The sequence below is a fragment of the Pollicipes pollicipes genome, unplaced genomic scaffold (assembly GCF_011947565.3).
Source record: "Pollicipes pollicipes isolate AB1234 unplaced genomic scaffold, Ppol_2.1 Scaffold_1600;HRSCAF=1878_pilon_pilon_pilon, whole genome shotgun sequence".
NCBI lineage: Eukaryota > Metazoa > Arthropoda > Thecostraca > Pollicipedomorpha > Pollicipedidae > Pollicipes > Pollicipes pollicipes.
The window spans coordinates 27,134,228-27,152,622 of record NW_023595962.1 but is presented as its reverse complement, the minus strand read 5'-3'; the positions used below and the strand labels follow the sequence as shown (position 1 = coordinate 27,152,622).

Here is an 18,395-nt window from a genome sequence, read left to right as displayed (position 1 = left end):
GTCTGAAGTGTTCACACCACGGCGTGGGAGGACTAATGAAGTGCCAATACAGCGTGCTCTTTACTTCCTGTCCGCTAATGCTGACGCGAGAATCTGGCGGTACCTTACATGCCCGGGGTACAATAATTTCTGGTACCTCACCTACTCGGGGTGCAACAGTCTCCAGTACCTCACCTGCCCCAGGTACAACAGTCTCCAGTACCTCACCTGCTCGGGGTGCGACAGTCTCCAGTACCTCACCTGCTCGGGGTGCGACAGTCTCCAGTACCTCACCTGCCCGGTACACCTCCCTGCTCGGAGTATATCCATTCCTGGTGGCGGGGATACCTCAGCCCCGGTCCAGCTCACCTGCGCCCGGTACGTTGGGCAGTGAGAGGCCGGGCCGGGCGCGGGCCTCGGACGTTCTCCGCTGCTGCAGCGCGCGCTCGACGGTCGCCAGCCGCGGCGACAGTTTCTCGGAGAGGGCGGCGTGCCCCCGGGCTGTGACCTCCTGGCAGGTGGAGCAGGCCGGCGTCTCCCTGCCCCGGCGCAGAACGGCCGGCGAGCGGCTGCCGGCCACCGGCGCCAGAGGTCGCGGTCGCTCCGAGGACCGGTGCAGCAGGGCAGTCAGCGGGTCACTGTCGGGGGCGGGGGCAGGTCAGCATCCGGAGCTCCGACGCCGCGTCGGGTCACCACCAGGTGCACTGCTGTCGTACAAGACGACCCGAGCGCTGATTCCAAGTGGGTCAGATTCAAAACCGATTCCAAACGGGCTGCCGGTTTGAGCGCCGTTGCGCTCGGCGATGCCGTTCCGAGCACCAGAGCGCACAGCATACACCCGGACATTACATCGCTGGGTGGAGCTGCGCGGTCAGCTGACCTGGCCAGACCGGGCACGCCCCAGCCGATGAGAGTGTCCTTGACCCAGCCGTGGGAGGGTGCTGCCGGCGGCGGCGGCGGCGGCGGCGGCTCGGCGATCGGCGGGATGGCCGTCGACGGCTCCGGCCGGCTGTCGGCCGGCTCTGGCCGCTGCGAGCCGACCAGGCGGCCCACCGAGATCCGGGCCTGGCTCTGCCTGCGACCGACGGCGCCGAGGGTCAGGCGGAGAGGCGCTCAGCGTCAGGCGGAGAGGCGTTCAGCGTCAGCGGAAGAGGCGCTCAGCGTCAGGCGGAGAGGCGCTCAGCGTCAGACGCAGAGGCGCTCAGCGTCAGGGGAAGAGGCGCTCAGCGTCAGGGGAAGAGGCGCTCAGCGTCAGGCGGAGAGGCGCTCAGGGTCAGACGGAGGGGTGCTCAAGGTCAGACGGAGGGGTGCTCATGGTCAGACGGAGAGGCGTCCAGGGTCAGGCGGAGAGGCGCTCAGTCAGGGGGAGGGGCGCTCAGAGTCAGGCGGAAAAGGGCCGAGTGGAGCTAGCTCGGACCAGGGCACAGACGTCAGCTCTCACCACAGAGGACTGCGCAGGGTTGGAGCTAGCGGTGCGGCATCAGGACCCACAGCAGTGGTCAGAGCCACATCCGAGGGTCAGGACCAACAGCAAAGGGTCAGGGCCAAAAGCAGAGTGTCAGGGCCCATAGCAGAGGCTCAGGGCCCACAACAGAAGGTCAGAGCCGACAAAAGAGGGTCAAAGCTAAAACGCCATCACCCCTGGCGGACAACTACCGTCTGATCTATTACCATGGGAGCATCACTGAACTGCTCGGCAGGGAGGGACGCGCTAGGACTATGCTGAGTTGTTCAATGTAGCGGGGATTGTCCCAGGGAAATACGGCGATCCACGTGTGACAGATATGCCAGATACCATTACGACGAAGCTGCACTCTTCTGTCTGCGCTGATGTAATCTGTATTAGTCGTGGTAGCCGGAACATTGATTACCAAACATTTGGTATCGACTGACACTGAATGGGGCAACATTCTTCTTTAAAACAATACGACGGCATTCAGCTACCTTTTCCCACTGGAATAAGTTCGCAAGTTCAGCCGGCCGCCGGCGAACTTGCCTGGCACATGTCAGACCCACGTTCTGCGCTGTCCTGCGCGGCGAACCACGGGAAAATGTTCGAAAGATTCGGCTCGAAAAGGTGTACGGCTTCCTCGTGGGCGACACACACTGACGGCAGCAGTCGAGGGACAGAGCTGGGGAGCTTTCGCTCGAATTATCAGAGTTATATCAGAGCCGAATTATCGCCTCTGAGTTTGGTTACCTGTATGGCGAGGTCTTCAGCGGGTCGCGGCTGTCTTTCTCGTTTTTGCCGTCTTGGTTCTCTTGGTTTTCTTTATTCAATGCCAGCTTGTTGCTTTTTCGTTTCTTGCCTATTGTGAGGCTGCCAAATTTTCTTCCCAGTGAATTGGACGTGAATTCCTGAAGCAAAGTAATAAATGAGGTGGGCCAACGTTGGATGTTCCGTGTCTATACAGTCGCGTCAATCAGAAAACATCTTGAAATATTGCATTGTATCAAGAAAGCAAGACGTTGCACTTCGCTTCACTGACACCTGGCCGTCATTAACACGCGCCCGGATGGCCGGTTGGATACCCTTCGCTCGGGTGGGGAGCAAATTGGCCTCCCCTGAGATCTCAGGAACTACGAAAACTGGAGACACCAAATTCACAGGACTTGTTAACCTGTACAAGACCTCACTCAGGTCAAAGTTTGGAAGTTCCTAGGTCATGACCTTTGGGTCAAAAAAGGTCAAACATTTTCAAATTCCAGGTTGGTCTCCACAGGGCCTCTGAAACCTAGATAACTGTTCTATGCAAAAGATCACATGCTCATCTGAGGTACGTGACCCCGCTTGTCCTTTTGAAGGCCATGGTGACCAAAATCATACAGGACCGCGTTGAGTTTTGCATTCGGAAAAGCGATACAGATTATGCCAGGCGGCATGTTCTTGAAAGAAAAATGTCGACCTGGGTCATTCTAGGCCAGTGACCTATTCCGACCTTTTAAAAGTCTATGGAAGGTATATAATACGGTTCCTGTTATCAACAAATTCGAAATAAGCACAAGAAACCACCCCATGCAGCAAGGCCTAGAGTCTTAAAACAGGTTGATTTTGACCTTGGCCTGACCTTCATAACTGACCTTAGGTCAATGCAATTTGTTCGTTCAATTGTTGTGTTGTCTCAGAAAATATATCAGAAACGTACGGCTTCGTCTAACACTCCGTTGTTGGATAGATTGAGCTGTTCCCAACAAACTGCCTTCGCTGAAACCATGGCCTGATTTTGACCTACTATAGGTCAGCGACCTTACAAGGTACATCTAAATTTGTGATGCTAAATGATTCGGTATTCAATTGCCTATAGCTAGGACAAATCTGGCTGCTCAAAAACCATTCCGGAAAAAAGTATTCGGGGGTCAATTTGACCCCCACCCGATCGCGTGTTAATTAATACAAGTCATGCTATAACGGCCAGGGGTTTATGCTATGTGTTCATGCTATAACGGCCAGGGGCTTATCATCGGCAGACTGATCAACAAATACGTGGCGCATAGCAGTGGTACATCAAAGGAGGCACGGAGATGACATCGACGCGTCATCATGTCTTTAGTCCATACATATATTTACCATGGTTTCGGAAAAGTTCCATTACCTTTCATGCCTCCCATGGAAGACTGCCATCACTTTCTCGTTATGGTTTTGCCTCCCCCCCCCCCGCCCCTGAGGAGACCCTGTGTGCATCGTCCGCCCCTGGCGGCGGGGGATCCCCGGCCGTGGTGGGCTCACCTGCTGGATTTTGCGCTTGATCTCGGGCAGCTGCCGCTGCGGGAACTGGTCGTGCGTGAAGAAGTCGTGCTGCAGCAGCTCCCGGCATCCGGGGCGCTGCTGAGGGTCCATCTCCAGGCAGTCCTGCGACAGGGCGGCCGCTGACACTGTTGTAGGCCTGTTACAGTCGCTGTTACAGCCGCTGCTACAGCCGCTGCTACAGCCGCTGCTACAGCCGTTGCCGTAGGCTTTGCTGTTACATGCGCCGATACATCCGCCGTTGCATCAGCTGCTACAGCCGTTACAGCAGACGCTGCTATTGCAGACGCTGTTATAGCCACTGCTACAGTTACTGTTGCACCCATTGTTACATTTGCTGCTATAGCAACTGCTAAAGCTGCTGTAACAGCCACTGTTACAGCCGTTGCTGCAGTTGCTGCTACAGTCGCTGATACAGTCACTGTCACAGCCACTGCTACAGTTGTTGCTGCAGTTGCTGCCCCAGCTGTTGTTGCAGCCGATGTTACGGCTGATGTTACAGCCAGTGTAACAGCCGCTGTCGTAGATGTTGTTGGAACCAGTGTTGCATCCGCCGGCAGCAGAGGCACCGGCAGAGTCCTCGGGCTCCACTTAAACACCCACTGAGCCTGACTCCGCCTGTCTATGAGCCTCCGCTAGTAATCAGTGGAGCAGCACATGGCCAACCGGCCAACACCAGACCGGCTGTCCACACAGCAGCACATGGCCAACCGGCCAACACCAGACCGGCTGTCCACACAGCAGCACATGGCCAACCGGCCAACACCAGACCGGCTGTCCACACAGCAGCACATGGCCAACCGGCCGACACCAGACCGGCTGTCCACACAGCAGCACATGGCCAACCGACCGACACTAGACCGGCTGTCCACACAGCAGCACATGGCCAACTAACCAACACCAGACCGGCTGGCCACACAGCAGCACATGGCCAACCGGCCGACACTAGACCGGCTGGCCACACAGCAACACATGGCCAACCGGCCGACACCAGATCGGCTGTCCACACAGCAGCACATGGCCAACCAGCCGACACCAGATCGGCTGTCCACACAGCAGCACTTGGCCAACCGGCCGACACCAGACCGGCCGGCCACACAGCAGCACATGGCCAACCGGCCGACACTAGACCGGCTGGCCACACAGCAACACATGGCCAACCGGCCGACACCAGATCGGCTGTCCACACAGCAGCACATGGCCAACCGGCCGACACCAGATCGGCTGTCCACACAGCAGCACTTGGCCAACCGGCCGACACCAGACCGGCCGGCCACACAGCAGCACATGGCCAACCGGCCGACACCAGACCGGCCGGCCACACAGCAGCACATGGCCACCGGAGCCGGCAGACGCACCTGCAGGAAGTGCACCTGCAGCTCCGGCCACTGTGGGAACTTGGCGCTGAACCTGGGCCGCAGCACCGTGTTGAGTCGGAGGCCCGACAGCGCCGGGTTGTTGCTCATCAGCTCCACGTGCGCCTTTGAGAGCGGACCTGCAGCGCAGGCGGGTGTACTGTCACACTCACTGCAGCGCAGGCGGGTGTACTGTCACACCCACTGCAACGCAGGCGGGTGTACTGTCACACTCACTGCAGCGCAGGCGGGTGTACTGTCACACCCACTGCAGCGCAGGCGGGTGTACTGTTACACTCACTGCAGCGCAGGCGGGTGTACTGTCACACCCACTGCAGCGCAGGCGGGTGTACTGTCACACTCACTGCAGCACAGGCGGGTGTACCGTCACACCCACTGCAGCGCAGGCGGGTGTGCTGTCACACTCACTGCAGCGCAGGCGGGTGTACTGTCACACTCACTGCAGCGCAGGCGGGTGTACTGTCACACTCACTGCAGCGTGCGGCAGATCGGGCAACATGGGCCACTGCCAACAAACGGCAGGCACAGACGGAGGGACACACTGCAGCCCAGCAGACACAGACGGAGGGACACACTGCAGCACAGCAGACATAGACGGAGGAACACACTGCAGCCCAGCAGACACAGACGGAGGGACACACTGCAGCCCAGCAGACACAGACGGAGGGACACACTGCAGCCCAGCAGACACAGACGGAGGGACACACTGCAGCCCAGCAGACACAGACGGAGGGACACACTGCAGCGAGGACGTACGCTCAGAAGATGCCGCAAGGGTGGGACCGGGCGTCCCCTGCTATACCCTCCCAGTGGCCAGGAGAGCGGCGGACCAGCCCGTGAGCGGCCGGGGTCAGGGGTCAGGAGTCGTGTCTCTCTGTCTGTATATCTGTCGGAGACTAGTGGAGATCACGCCGTGCCACCGACAGCAGGGGGAAGCTGCCGTCGCCACGGATATTTTCTGATGTTAGGTGCTAAAGCTATAAAAGGAGCTCTGTTCCATATGGAGCTGAATATTGTCCTGTTGCGCACATTGAAAATGCCCGTTGTTATAAGCGAGGCCGCAGACCGAGTGAGTCGTACTTGAACTAAGATAAATTCATCCCTTGGAGATACCAGCCCGACCCGGCCCGGCCGTCATGCTCTTAAAACTAAAATATATTCTAAATACTTGCAGTCACTCAAAACGGGTTTGTGCTAGGTGGAGCACCGATAAGAGAAATTAGTTGAAAGTCGAGCTTTTCTAAATGTCACACATTTGCACGTGAACTGTTTGATTAGGTAGGCCGTCTCCGCAACATCCCAGCATCAACATCAATTTCCTTTTTCGTTTGATTGATATCGAACCGATAAAATTTCAGCTTGCGTGAATAACACAGACTGAATGGAACATAGTCTAGTCTCGACGACCGGACCGGCACCGGCTTGATCCGGGTCTGATCAATGCTGCCGAGGGGGGGGGGGGCATTGTTATTGGCAATGGCAGTGGCGAGAGGCTCCTTGTGCGCACCAGCACGTGCTGTCGGGCGTCAATCCTGGGTCCAACCTGTTCGGGGCGCAGTCCAGGATTGGTGTCAGATCTCAACAACCAGAGTAAATGAAGACGTGAATCCAAGTGCACCTTGTAGGCCAATGTAACGACTGGAATTCACTAGTGCATCTCAGCGTCGTTTAGAGAGGAAACCGTCCACAACCGCCGGCCAAAGCGTGGCTCGTTGTGTGCAGCGAGTCATGTGGCTCCAGCCCACATCGCCACCGTTCCCGTTACCGGAGCGCTTCCTTACAGCACTTCTGTCTCCTCCCGGCAATCAGAGCAGATAAAGAGCCGGGACTGGCAGCGCGGTGTGTGCGAATGGAGCACCTGCAGCTCACCATACGGCCTCCGAACCGGCCGACCCGCAGCGGCGCCTGTAATGGGCTGGCAAGGGGACAGTGGCGCCACCTCGCAACACAATCTCAGGTGCAGTCGGCACCGGCCCGGATCGAGACACAATCTCAGGTGCAGTCGGCACCGGCCCGGATCGAGACACAATCTTAGGTGCAGTCGGCACCGGCCCGGATCGAGACACAATCTTGGGTGCAGTCGGCACCGGCCCGGATCGAGACACAATTTTAGGTGCAGTCGGCACCGGCCTGGACCGAGAGCTCACCCCACGCTATGTAAACAGACGCGCAGCCAAGTTCACTGCGGCCAGAATGGCCTAGAATATTTGCGTTTTGCAACACCTTTGTAACAGTCATTGAAGCAGGCATAGCCCCATCTTAATCGATTTTGTTAGGTGGCACGCTTACGGTTTAAATAGCCTTACGAGCTCGGAGCTCTGCAACATTTCATCGTGAAGGGCTTTGATAACGCCGCGGCCACCGGCCGTGTGAATTACATGCAGTTAGCCTTTTATAGGCGATGCAAACGTAGCGGGCTTTTCCATAGAAACACAAACACCTTGAACACACATAGAAACACAGCTTGCATGCTACTTCACAGTGGGATCGTCTTTTGGTTTCGGTTTAGTTATATTGGTTTGCAATGCGACATTTGCACTCACATAAGTATGGTTGCAGGCTTATAGTCTTTCCCCTGGGAGAAAAATAACCATGCCCTTTCATCATCCTAGCCAATCCGTAGCACAAAATCCTACCACTCAAGTGAGACAACTGTCCCTCGCGGAGGATTACGAGCACCTAATCTTTCGCTCTGATAACTTTTAGCTCTTCTCTGCGTTGGTTCATAGTTCATTAGGTGTGAAACACGTAGACATAAAATTCTTAAAAACAAAACAAAAAACTGTTTATCGCAAAATCATGCCCACGCCTATCGCATTAGGCACAATCTTTCGTCGGGCGACTGTAGCCAAGCAAAGGATTGCTATCCGAAACGGAATGAAGCCTTTTGAAATTTTTTCTCTCCTCTTTTTCAGTAGTTGCAAGTCAGCATGCTTTGCATAGAATTACGAGTGCCTTCGAGCTGTGACTTTCTGTGTCAGTCGACGTTGTTCCCTTGTAGCAAATCTACGGTAAAGACTGAACATGACATGCTCGTGTCAACGCGACAAAGTTCCTCCAAACGTCTCCCACGGCATGCCATTGGGCCACAGAGACCGAGCCGGAGGGCGACTGACGTCGGCCTGCTGCCTCGCTTTGGCCGGGTGACTCAGCGAGCGACCAGCGGGCCGGCCGGGGCGGCCTCAGGGGCGGCGGCCGCGTCACGGACCCCCCCCCCCCCCACCTCCCCCGCAGACCCGGCCTGACCGCCGCCCGGTCAGGCCGCTCCCGGTCCGGCCGGCCTCCGGTCATGCGGGCCGCTGTGTGCTGTGTCAAACGGCCGCTGTTGGCGCCTGTCCGTGACCTCTGTGCCAACTCTGCGGCGAAGCGCTGCTACCAGAGCGGCGACTGGGTGCTGAGAGACCGCCTGTGTCACGGATTACCTGACGCAGTCGGTCCGCAGAGGCGCCGATTGCTCCGGCCGGAGGGAACAGGCGACCCAGCCGCCTCCTCGAGAAGACACAACTATATGCAACCCCAGAGCACACAAGTGTTTTAATTGGGGCGCGCGCGCGTCATGCGTGACGGTCCAATCACGACGCTGGGGCGACCCGTGACGCCGCCGTGACCGCCAGCGTGACGCGGCGCGCACCGCTAGCCGCGGCGGCGGCGGAGGCGACGCGCCGGCGACGTGCGCCACGCTCGGGTGGCGCGCGCTCGGCCGCGAGTTCTGCGCGCCGCCGGCCGTGCCGCCCGACTAACAAAGCAGGGCACCGGGGCGCGCCGGCCGGCGGGCCGCCCCTGCCGCGGCGCGCCACCTCTGCCGCCGGCGCGCCCCTTCGGAGCGTCACACGCGGCCGCTCGCGCTCATCACCCGTTCCCACGCACAGACAGACGTGCTCCCGAGCCGGCCCCGGCACAGCGGACTGAACGCACAGATGCATGTTTGCTCGGGTGCGGCTCAAGCCGGGGATGCATGAGAACCGTATAGTATACAATGGACGTTTTTCCTGCTGTTTGGGTTCGAAGCGATTCAGATCTAGGAAGTACGCTACCGGCAATGAAAGCCGGCAATGCAAACGCCATGCTAGAGTTCTTATCGCGCGCCTGTAGGAGCAGCTCAATAGGCTGAACACGCATATGAGGGCATAGCACATTAATGAAGCTTGAAGAGCTGCGACTCGGAACTGCGTCTATTGCGTCACTCAGTCCACAGGGCCGTCCATTGCCAGGAGATATGACGTCATCGCATGGGAACTTCCGTTTTAGACCTCTAAAAGATCGATGGGGCAGTAACAGCCAAACTGCACTCCTGGACTTCAGCTCCACGGCCTCAAACAGCACTCCTGGACTCCGGCTCCGCGGCCTCGAACTGCACTCCTGGACTCCGGCTTCGCGGCCTCAAACTGCACTCCTGGACTCCGACCCGCGGCCTCAAACTGCACTCCTGGACTCCGGCTCCGCGGCCTCAAACTGCACCCCTGGACTCCGGCTCAGCGGTCTCAAACTGCACTCCTGAGTCCTGGACTCCAGCTCCGCGACCTCAAACTGGACTCTCCTCCTGGACTCTCCTGGACTCCAGCTCCGCGGCCTCAAACTGGACTCTCCTCCTGGACTCTCCTGGACTCCGGCTCCGCGGCCTCAAACGTTCAGCTCGAGACCGTTCAGCTGTACGTGTTTGTTCGCCTGCAGAGGCGGCTGGGATGTACGTGTTCGTCCGCCTGCAGAGGCGGCTGGAATGTACGTGTTTGTTCGCCTGCAGAGGCGGCTGGGATGCGAAACATATCCAGAGCACCGCGCCGGCGCCGTCACCAGGCGGGAGCTGTGTTTGTCGGCGTGCGGCTGCTGGAGCGCGTGTCGTCGGCGCCCTGTCCATAGCACCCCCGCGCCACGCCGTCCGGGCAGCGCGTGGCGCCGACAGTAGGTCATCGACCGACAGCACCTTCCACAGCAGAGCCGCGGCTGCGGCCCACGGTCGACGCACCTCCCTGCGACGCACGCAGGTCTCGCTGGACCGGCGGGGGCCTCATGTCGCGCAGAATAATCGATGTCTAGGTTACCTCGGCTGTGTGTGCATTTGAGGAGGGGGGGGGGGGGGGCGGGGGTTGAGAGAAGAAAAGGGAGGTGTCACCTCCGATTACCCCATCCCCATTCCAGCTCATTTCAAGAGCATGGAAGCGGCCAGGCCGACCGCTTGACGCTGGACAATGCACGAGTGAAGAGATCTCACTCCAGACCAGAGTCGGCCGATCAGCCGGCCGCCAAAACCTACCCTCGATGCGCGGCTGGTCAATGGTCAATGTCCGGAGAGGCGGCGTGAAAAGTCTGCCAGAGCAAGCCACTTCCAGCGACGACAGCGCAGGCTTGCGTCAAGTGGAAGGCAAGTCAGCGTGACCACTGCCGCACCTCTGATCCTATTCACGCGTGCCGCGATGGCAAACTCATCCCTGTGTCATGCTGCGCAAACTTACGACGTTCATTCGCCGCCAAGCCTGACAAGAGATAGCTGCAGCGACCTCAAAGGCCTCTTGTTAGCTCCGTAACTGTGTCAGTGTTAACGTCCGGTGTTACTAGTTTTACCAGCATCAGTGTTAACCAGGCCCAGAGCATACCAATGCTAAAGGCAATGTTGCAGATTTGAGGACATTAACGCAAACATCGGATATGATGAAATAAGCTCACTATGACCATTGGTGTACTATAAGTGGAAAAGACTGCTGAAGGCAACACAATTTCTCTGTTTAGTTAACATGCTCATGAATACGTCCTTGTTTGATTACGTCATCGTACCTCGCACGACATTGATTAAGAGCCAGGTGACGGCCGTTATATTTGGAAATCGTGCTCACGAACGCCAGATATGAACCACACGACACTCGTTTTTTCTTGGCCTTGATCGCCACATGGCTAATGGAAAGGCAGGATTTGAACGACGTGATTATTAGTGTTATGAATGCCTGAGTAGTCTTGACGTAGTCTCCCCAAAAAAGTATGTACATTTTCGCGGGCGTGAAGCTCAAAAACTGTATGGACTTAAGTCCTAAGAAGAGCAGTACTGTGAGCAGCACCGAATGATCGCCAAGATGGCTATCTCAGTTCAAAGCCCCATCAAAATTTGGAACACTCCATTCAATGTTCGGTGTTACCAGTGCATACCGGTATCAGTGTTAATTAAAGCCAGTGTATACCAGTGTACACCGGTGTGTACCAGTGTTGCCGTTCGGAATTCAAACACCACATTGCGTGTTATCAGCCCTCAAAAAGCTTTTTAATGTACTTCACAGTTGCTACTCATGGAAGTACCCATCAGAAGTTGTCCGAGAGTCTTTCTGAAGTTCTCGGGAGCGTCAGCGACCTAGCCGACCCCTCTTGCGCGCACGAGCCCTGCGTGTCACGCCTGACCGGACGCAGTGCGTGCCGCTCCATTCCTCGGTTATCGATTGCCTATGGGCTGCCGCCAAACACCGGATTGCAGGACCAACACCCAATTACTGCCAGGCGGGCGGACCCGGCCGATACGTTATTGGTGACCGCTCGCCGGCCGCGATGCCGCGTTCGACAAAAACACTGCCGTCTCGCCGATTAGTCAATCACGTGACCAAACCGGCGTCGCCCGGGGCCATGCGTGACCTCGCATGACCCGACATACCGGGCCTAGGATCACACCGCCGTGCGACGGTAACTGTTGCCATGGCGACCACCACTGCCATGAGCTGGGTTCGCGACAGCGACGCGGCGGAGTGAAACGGCCCACGTTTCGGACGACCATTGCTTAGAGCTGGAATGTCTTACGTCACTGGATCACTGCATAACGCCTGCGCAAGCATGCCTCGATGGTACAAACGCAGTCAGTTATAAAGGCCGCAGCTGATGCAATCATCGCCGTGGCAGGTGATCTGTCCAAATACCTATTCATAATACATGTGATGCCCCTACCGAAGAGGTAGATAGAGGAACGGGCATGCAAGGGGAATGCTCCTGGCGTTCAGTGACTCAGTGAATGTCAGATTTTTGACGAACGCGTGAGCGTTTTGCTCCTGTTTTGTTCTCAGGGCTTGCAGCATCACCAACGCTATTGGTGCATGACATAGGCGGGGCACGGACATTGCACGAAGGCAGCGGGGGAGGGGCAGGGAGTAAGGCGAGGGCTGCGGAGCTCCACCTGACCGCTGTGTCCGCCGCTCTCGCCGGTGGTCTATGTGATGAGATACGAAGGGTTGCGGGGCTTCCTCGTAGAGACCATTGTGTCTGCCGCTCTCACCGGTGGTCTGCATAATGAAGCACAGAGGAGTACGGAGCTCCCCCTGACCGCGGTGTCAGCCGCTCTCACCGGTGGTCTGTATGATGAGGTACAGCTGGTCAATGTCGCTGTCGCCCGGAAACAGCGGGTCCCCCGTCAGCATCTCGGCGAACAGGCAGCCGGCCGCCCACACGTCCACCTCCCTGCGCGGAGGGGCGAGGTCAGCCACTGCCGCCTCACGACACACGCGGTAACCGGGGCTTTGCGGCGTCGGCACCGCTCATTCTGGCAGGCAGGGCGGGCACGGCGGGGAATCGAACCCCAGTTCCCGGTCTCCCAGACGCGCTGCGAAACTGCGCTGCCAACACACGCGGGGCAGCAAACACAACGCGACGGACATCTGGGAAGGAGCCCGACACCGCCCCGAGCTCCATTCTCCGCCATCGATCCGCTCGAGGGACCACCCCTCGCCCAGCTCGGGTGCTCCACATACCTCGGAAGCCCCTGGACACCACGCGGGCAGTGGAGCGGCGCGGATCCGCTCCGGCCGTGGGTATGCGTCCAGTCGAGCCGCCGGCCTTCCCGGGGCGGCCCCGCAGACCCCGGCTCGTGACTCGCGCCCGGTGAGGCGCGGACAAATGCCGACGGTGGCGCACCGCCGAGCGCCGCGCCCCATTGAGCGGTGGCGGCGGGAGACGCGGGGGTCACGCGGGCTGGGTCAGAGGTGACCAGCGTCGTCACGCTCTGATGACCTCGGCGGCCGTTACCTGGCGACCTGCCGAGACGCTGTTCCCGATCGACAGCACGGGCGACCGGTCCGAGCGCTCCTGGCGCCACGCTGCCGTCGCTGGCGGTGATGGCTTGCTGATGGCTTGGTGAGACTGTCGCTCGCCATTAGCGCAAGGCCGACGTAAAGTGAACGTTAAAGGTTCACTTTACCTTCATGAGGACCAGTTTACTCCACAACGCCAGGGCGCCCCGCCCTCGTGCTTACCTTCCGTATCGAGTGTCGCCGACGAGCAGCTCCGGAGCCCGGTACCATCTGGTGGCGACATAGTCAGTGCAGTTCTCTCCGGGGCCCGCTAGGGGTCTGGCAAAGCCGAAATCGCATAGTTTCACCACTCCGAGATTGGAGATGAGCACGTTTTCGGGCTTGATGTCGCGATGAATGATCTGCGAAGACAAGCAGCGATTTGGGAGCGAATAGCAACCACCAACAGCTTCGACCATACATCAAAATAACAGTGGAAAGCTGTGTAAAGCGTTTTATACAAGCGCATCGGGAAAGTTGACTGCATTGTGGCCGCATTTCACCCGATCACATAATCACATGGCTTTCCTAGCACCACGACCAAAGCAAGTTCTACGCCTCAAAAGAGATCGAGATCGAGAAAGTGGATTGCATCTAGCTACACCCACGCCAACATACGAGACCTAAGAAATATAGCATTTCTCCCATCCTACATAACGAACGCTCACGTTCTGAGTGTGGCAAAACTCGAGGCCCCGCAGCAGCTGAAAGATGTAGCTGCGGACGGCTGCCGGCTCTAGGCCACCCTCCTCCTTCGCCTCCAGCAAGTCCAGCACCGTGCTCTCCACAAACTCCAGCACCAGGCAGAGTCGCCGCCGCCGCCGGAACACCTCAATCAAGTTCACCAGGTTCTCGTGCCGTAGACGCTGCAACGGCCAGTGCCACACAGGCCAGTGTCACAGGCCAGCACCACAGGTCAGGTCACATGTAAGCGTCTCAGGTCAGTGCTTCAGGTCAGCGTCACTGGTCAGCGTCACAGGTCAGCGTCACCACATGCCGGTATCACATGTTAGATCACAGGTCAGATCAATGTTACAGGCTAGCATCACAGGCTAGTGTCACAGGTCAGCGTCACAGGTACAGGTCAACACAGCAGGTCGGTACCACGGGTCAGGTCACAGGCCAGGTCACAGGTTAGGTCACGGGTCAGGTCACAGGTCAGTATGACAGGTCAGTGTCACAGGTCAGGCCACAGGTCAGTGTCACAGGTCAGCGTCACAGATCAGAGTCACCACATGTCAGTATCACATGTCAGGTCACAGATCAGGTCAATGTTACAGGCCAACGTCACAGGTCGGTATCACAGGTCAGGTCACAGGTCAAGTCAATACCACAGATCAGCGTTACAGGTCCGTGCCACAGGTCAGCACCACGAGTCAATGTCACAGATCAATATTGCAGGTCAGTGTTACAGGTCAAGACTACAGATCAGCGTCATAGTCCATTGTCACACGCCAGCGCCACAGGTCAGTGTCACAGCAGTTCTCGGTTGCAGGTTTACAGGGTCAGCACGTTTTCGTGACGCAACTTGCAGGCACCGACACGGAAAGGTGTCAGGTCACCGAGTCAGACCACGATCAGGCTCAGAACATCGCACCGCTGGAATTGGCCCGAGGGGGGGGGGGGGGGCGGTGACGCACGTGTGGCGCTAGGAAATAACTGATAAATTGTGGTATTTTTATAGATGGGGGACTATTTTCAGCTCATCACGCCATGGTCGGAGGCATCCCAAAGTATGAGGGTGATAAATGTTGAAGGAACAGGGCGCAATTTTCTTCCACTCAACCGAGCCTTGACGCGATGTGTGCGGACCACCACGTCTCACCTTGAGCATGCGGACCTCCCTCATAGCGATCTTCTTCACCTGGGCGTCCTCCTCGCCCTCCAGGAACTTCTTGATGGCGACAATCTGGCCGGACTCCTTGTGACGGCACTTGACCACCACCCCGTACGAGCCCTCTCCCACGATACCCAGGCTCTCGTACTTGTCCATGGCCGCGGCGGGACGTCAGCAGGTCACGCCAGGGGTCAGCTGAGCTCCGGTCAAGCTGTGCCGTCTGTGATGTGCTCAGGGGCGCGGCACTCAGCGGCGGCGTTCACAGGCTGTCGGCTCTCGTCGCGCACGGAGCGACGCGATGGTTTGTGGGCGGTTTCACGGTTTCGGCCGTGGTTCACACGGTTTAGGCCGTTGTTCCGGTGATTTCCGCCGTTCGTGACGATGCGACCGACTGACGGACGCTGTGCGAGGCCCCCCGGTCGGTGCAGCTTGTCTTCGCAGTTGACCTGGAGCACCTGGCCGACCCTCGCCGACCTCGCCGTGGGCGATGCCGTCGCTTCGGTGGCGCGTGACGTCACCCACCGCTCGGGGCAGAGTCGGAGCCGACACCTCGAGCCGGTTCAGGAGGAGTCGACACACCGCCTGCGCGCTGCAGCCCGCCGCCAGACGCAAGCCGCTTTTGTCGTTTCTCAGCTCTCTTCGGTCGGTCCCCTAACGCGGCCTGGCTTGCTCTGGCGCCCTGCGTCCGAGCCACAGCCGGAGCTGCGGCGGCGCCTCCGAAGACTGCCGACTCCGACGGCCCCAGCCCTGCAGCAGACAGGACACACTGAACTGCCGACTCCAACGGCCCCTGTCCTGCAGCAGGCCGGACACACTGAACTGCCGACTCCGACGGCCCCAGCCCTGCAGCAGACCGGACACACTGAACTGTCGACTCCGACGGCCCCAGCCCTGCGGCAGATCGGACACACTGAACTGCCGACTCCGACGGCCCCTGCCCTGCGGCCGATCGGACACACTGAACTGCCGACTCCGACGGCCCTAGCCGTGCAGCAGATCGGACACACTGAACTGCCGACTCCGGCGGCCCCAGTCCTGCAGCAGACCGGACACACTGAACTGCCGACTCCGGCGGCCCCAGTCCTGCAGCAGACCGGACACACTGAACTGCCGACTCCGGCGGCCCCAGCCCTGCAGTAGACCGGACACGCTGAACTGCCGACTCCGGCGGCCCCAGCTCTGCAGCAGACCGGACACACTGAACTGCCGACTCTGACGGCCCCAGCCCTGCAGCAGACCGGACACGCGTGAACTGGACCTGTCTGGATACTGGATGCCGCGACATGTGGGGTGTGATAGACACGCCAAGGCATCAACACGCCCGACACACATTTGTGCAGTGGTTTCTAGCATGAATGCTCATGGGCATTAAAACACCAGAAATGCCAATGGGCCCATTTCTGTTTTGGAGCCACTTTATATGGTCATAAAATGAAAATAGTCCAATCTACACTAGCGTTACTGGGGCCAGGAATCCGCGGACGCCGGTGGTGGTTACTGCACGGGAGATAGCCAATCCGAGGCGCGTGGCGATTGCTGGCTGACGCCACGAACTGCCAGACACAAACGCTGTAGCGCGGAGGAGCCACAAATGATGGTCCCAGAACTCACACTACAGCAGTGGTTGCCACTAATTTCGCGACAGACCAGTGAAAGACCGTTGTCTTTGAAGTGCATGGTCGAACTGCACACTGCGTCGAACACTATCTATGTGCCTGGCACTGGTATGCACATTCTCGTGGCAATTAGGCATGTGGTATTAGATCGGTCAAATCTGCAACAGCCGTGTCCATTTTCAGACGTCTGGTTTATAACGATTTGGTCATTCGCTCAAGACGCCTATGTATGCTTAGAACGAGACACATTGGCGTGAGGTTATGTTAGTCTATAGCCACTCGGGCTATAAGAGCGGCCGTGCAGCCATGCACTGTGTCCTAAATCGGGACATAAACTCTTCAACCTCATTTCACCCGAACCGGCTGCAGCTGACGGAACGTCCAAGAAGAGTTATGCTGGCGTGGATGGCCATGAATACTAAGTGTTTCTGTGAAGCCAGGGCGAATACAAGCCTTGAAATGGGGATACACAAACCCTCCGCTTTTTACATTGATATTGAACTGAGAAAAGATTACGTGAATTTAGTAATTAACAACTTCAGTACTTGCATTTGAATGATTTATATTTGAACGCTTCAATGCCTTGTTAAGGGAAATGTCAGAAAATGCGAGCAAACCTGTACTGCATGGTCAGCACCGAGCCGAGTATGGCAGGATGTCAGTCGTGATCAACACCAAGCTTGAAACACGTACAGCTGTCGATCACGCCGAATCGTTCAAAACTTACGGGAAGTGACCGAGCCACGATGGCGACTACATGGTTGCGTTAGTCGAGCGTATGTAGTAGTTAATTTCTCGCCACTTGCATGAAACTCTGTACGCTCCTGCATGACCCCATCCAAGGCGGTGTCACAGAACGCATATCCAGCATCCGACGGCCTCTCCTACAGCAGCCCTGTCAGCGGCACACTCGTCTGATGAGTTTGAATTTAAATGTTGTGTCCAGGCGGAATGTCATGCGCCCAACTATGCAAAGGAACAGCGTTTGGTCCCCAATGCTCCTCCGTCAGTGTTCACCAGCACCGATGCGGGCCGGCATTGGGGGAGAGTAAGCTAGCATGGAACCACCGACGCAGCTGTCTTCAACTTCTTGTTGACCGATGATCAAGTGGTTGCGTTCTGTGACGCCACACCTTTACTGAGCACTACAGCAAGCAGTGCAAACGCACACACACACACACCTGCTACTCTGGGTAATCTGTGCTGAACTCCCACCTTGTCTGTCCCATTGCCCTGGCATGCCGTCTGCCCAGTAAGAAAGATACGACTGCGGGAACTGATAGTCAGCGAATAACAGCCGTTCTCACCCAAAAACAAAACAAAACATGATACAATCCAAAAAGCACGCCAAGATATGGTGCATCATCACAGGTATTATGTGTACATGATGTCAGTGACACTCCGAGAAAAAAAACACCTCGATGAATGGCATTAACGCACCTGAGTCATCATCGACCCGTCGCTTATCAGACCACGCATGTACACTGCATATTCCTTTGTCTCATAACAAGCCACCCCACCGCAGCATTCCCTTAACAATTGAGACAGGAACCCGAGCCGCCCAGCCTTGAGACGGGCCGCGTGATCCTCAGGCACCCAGACCTGACCTGTGACCTGACCTGTCTCTCCCTCGGCGCTGACCTGGTCGTCGGTCGGCGGCGCCGGCGGGTCTGTGCGCCTCCGTCGCCTCACCTGGCTGGAGTGCCGCCCCTCAGGCCCGCACCCCTCCCCCTCGGCCGGCGCGCCGAGCTCGTATTGATCCCCCGGTGTACTGTGACGGCCGGCTAGGGCACAAAGGTGCCGACGCGCCGG

The 18,395-nt window shown here is 57.9% G+C and overlaps 1 protein-coding gene across 1 annotated transcript; it reads right to left on the bottom strand.

Annotated features, from left to right (window-relative positions):
• Positions 1-328: 328 nt before the first annotated feature.
• LOC119089481 (cyclin-dependent kinase-like 4) lies at positions 329-15,604 on the bottom strand. The gene is made up of 9 exons (XM_037212202.1): positions 14,956-15,604; positions 13,799-13,996; positions 13,314-13,492; positions 12,410-12,522; positions 5,083-5,219; positions 3,707-3,829; positions 2,180-2,337; positions 860-1,054; positions 329-617 (listed from the first exon to the last, which is right to left on the bottom strand). Exons 1-9 carry the CDS (start codon positions 15,121-15,123, stop codon positions 329-331), a joined length of 1,560 nt encoding a protein of 519 aa, XP_037068097.1. The 5' UTR covers positions 15,124-15,604.
• Positions 15,605-18,395: the final 2,791 nt, after the last annotated feature.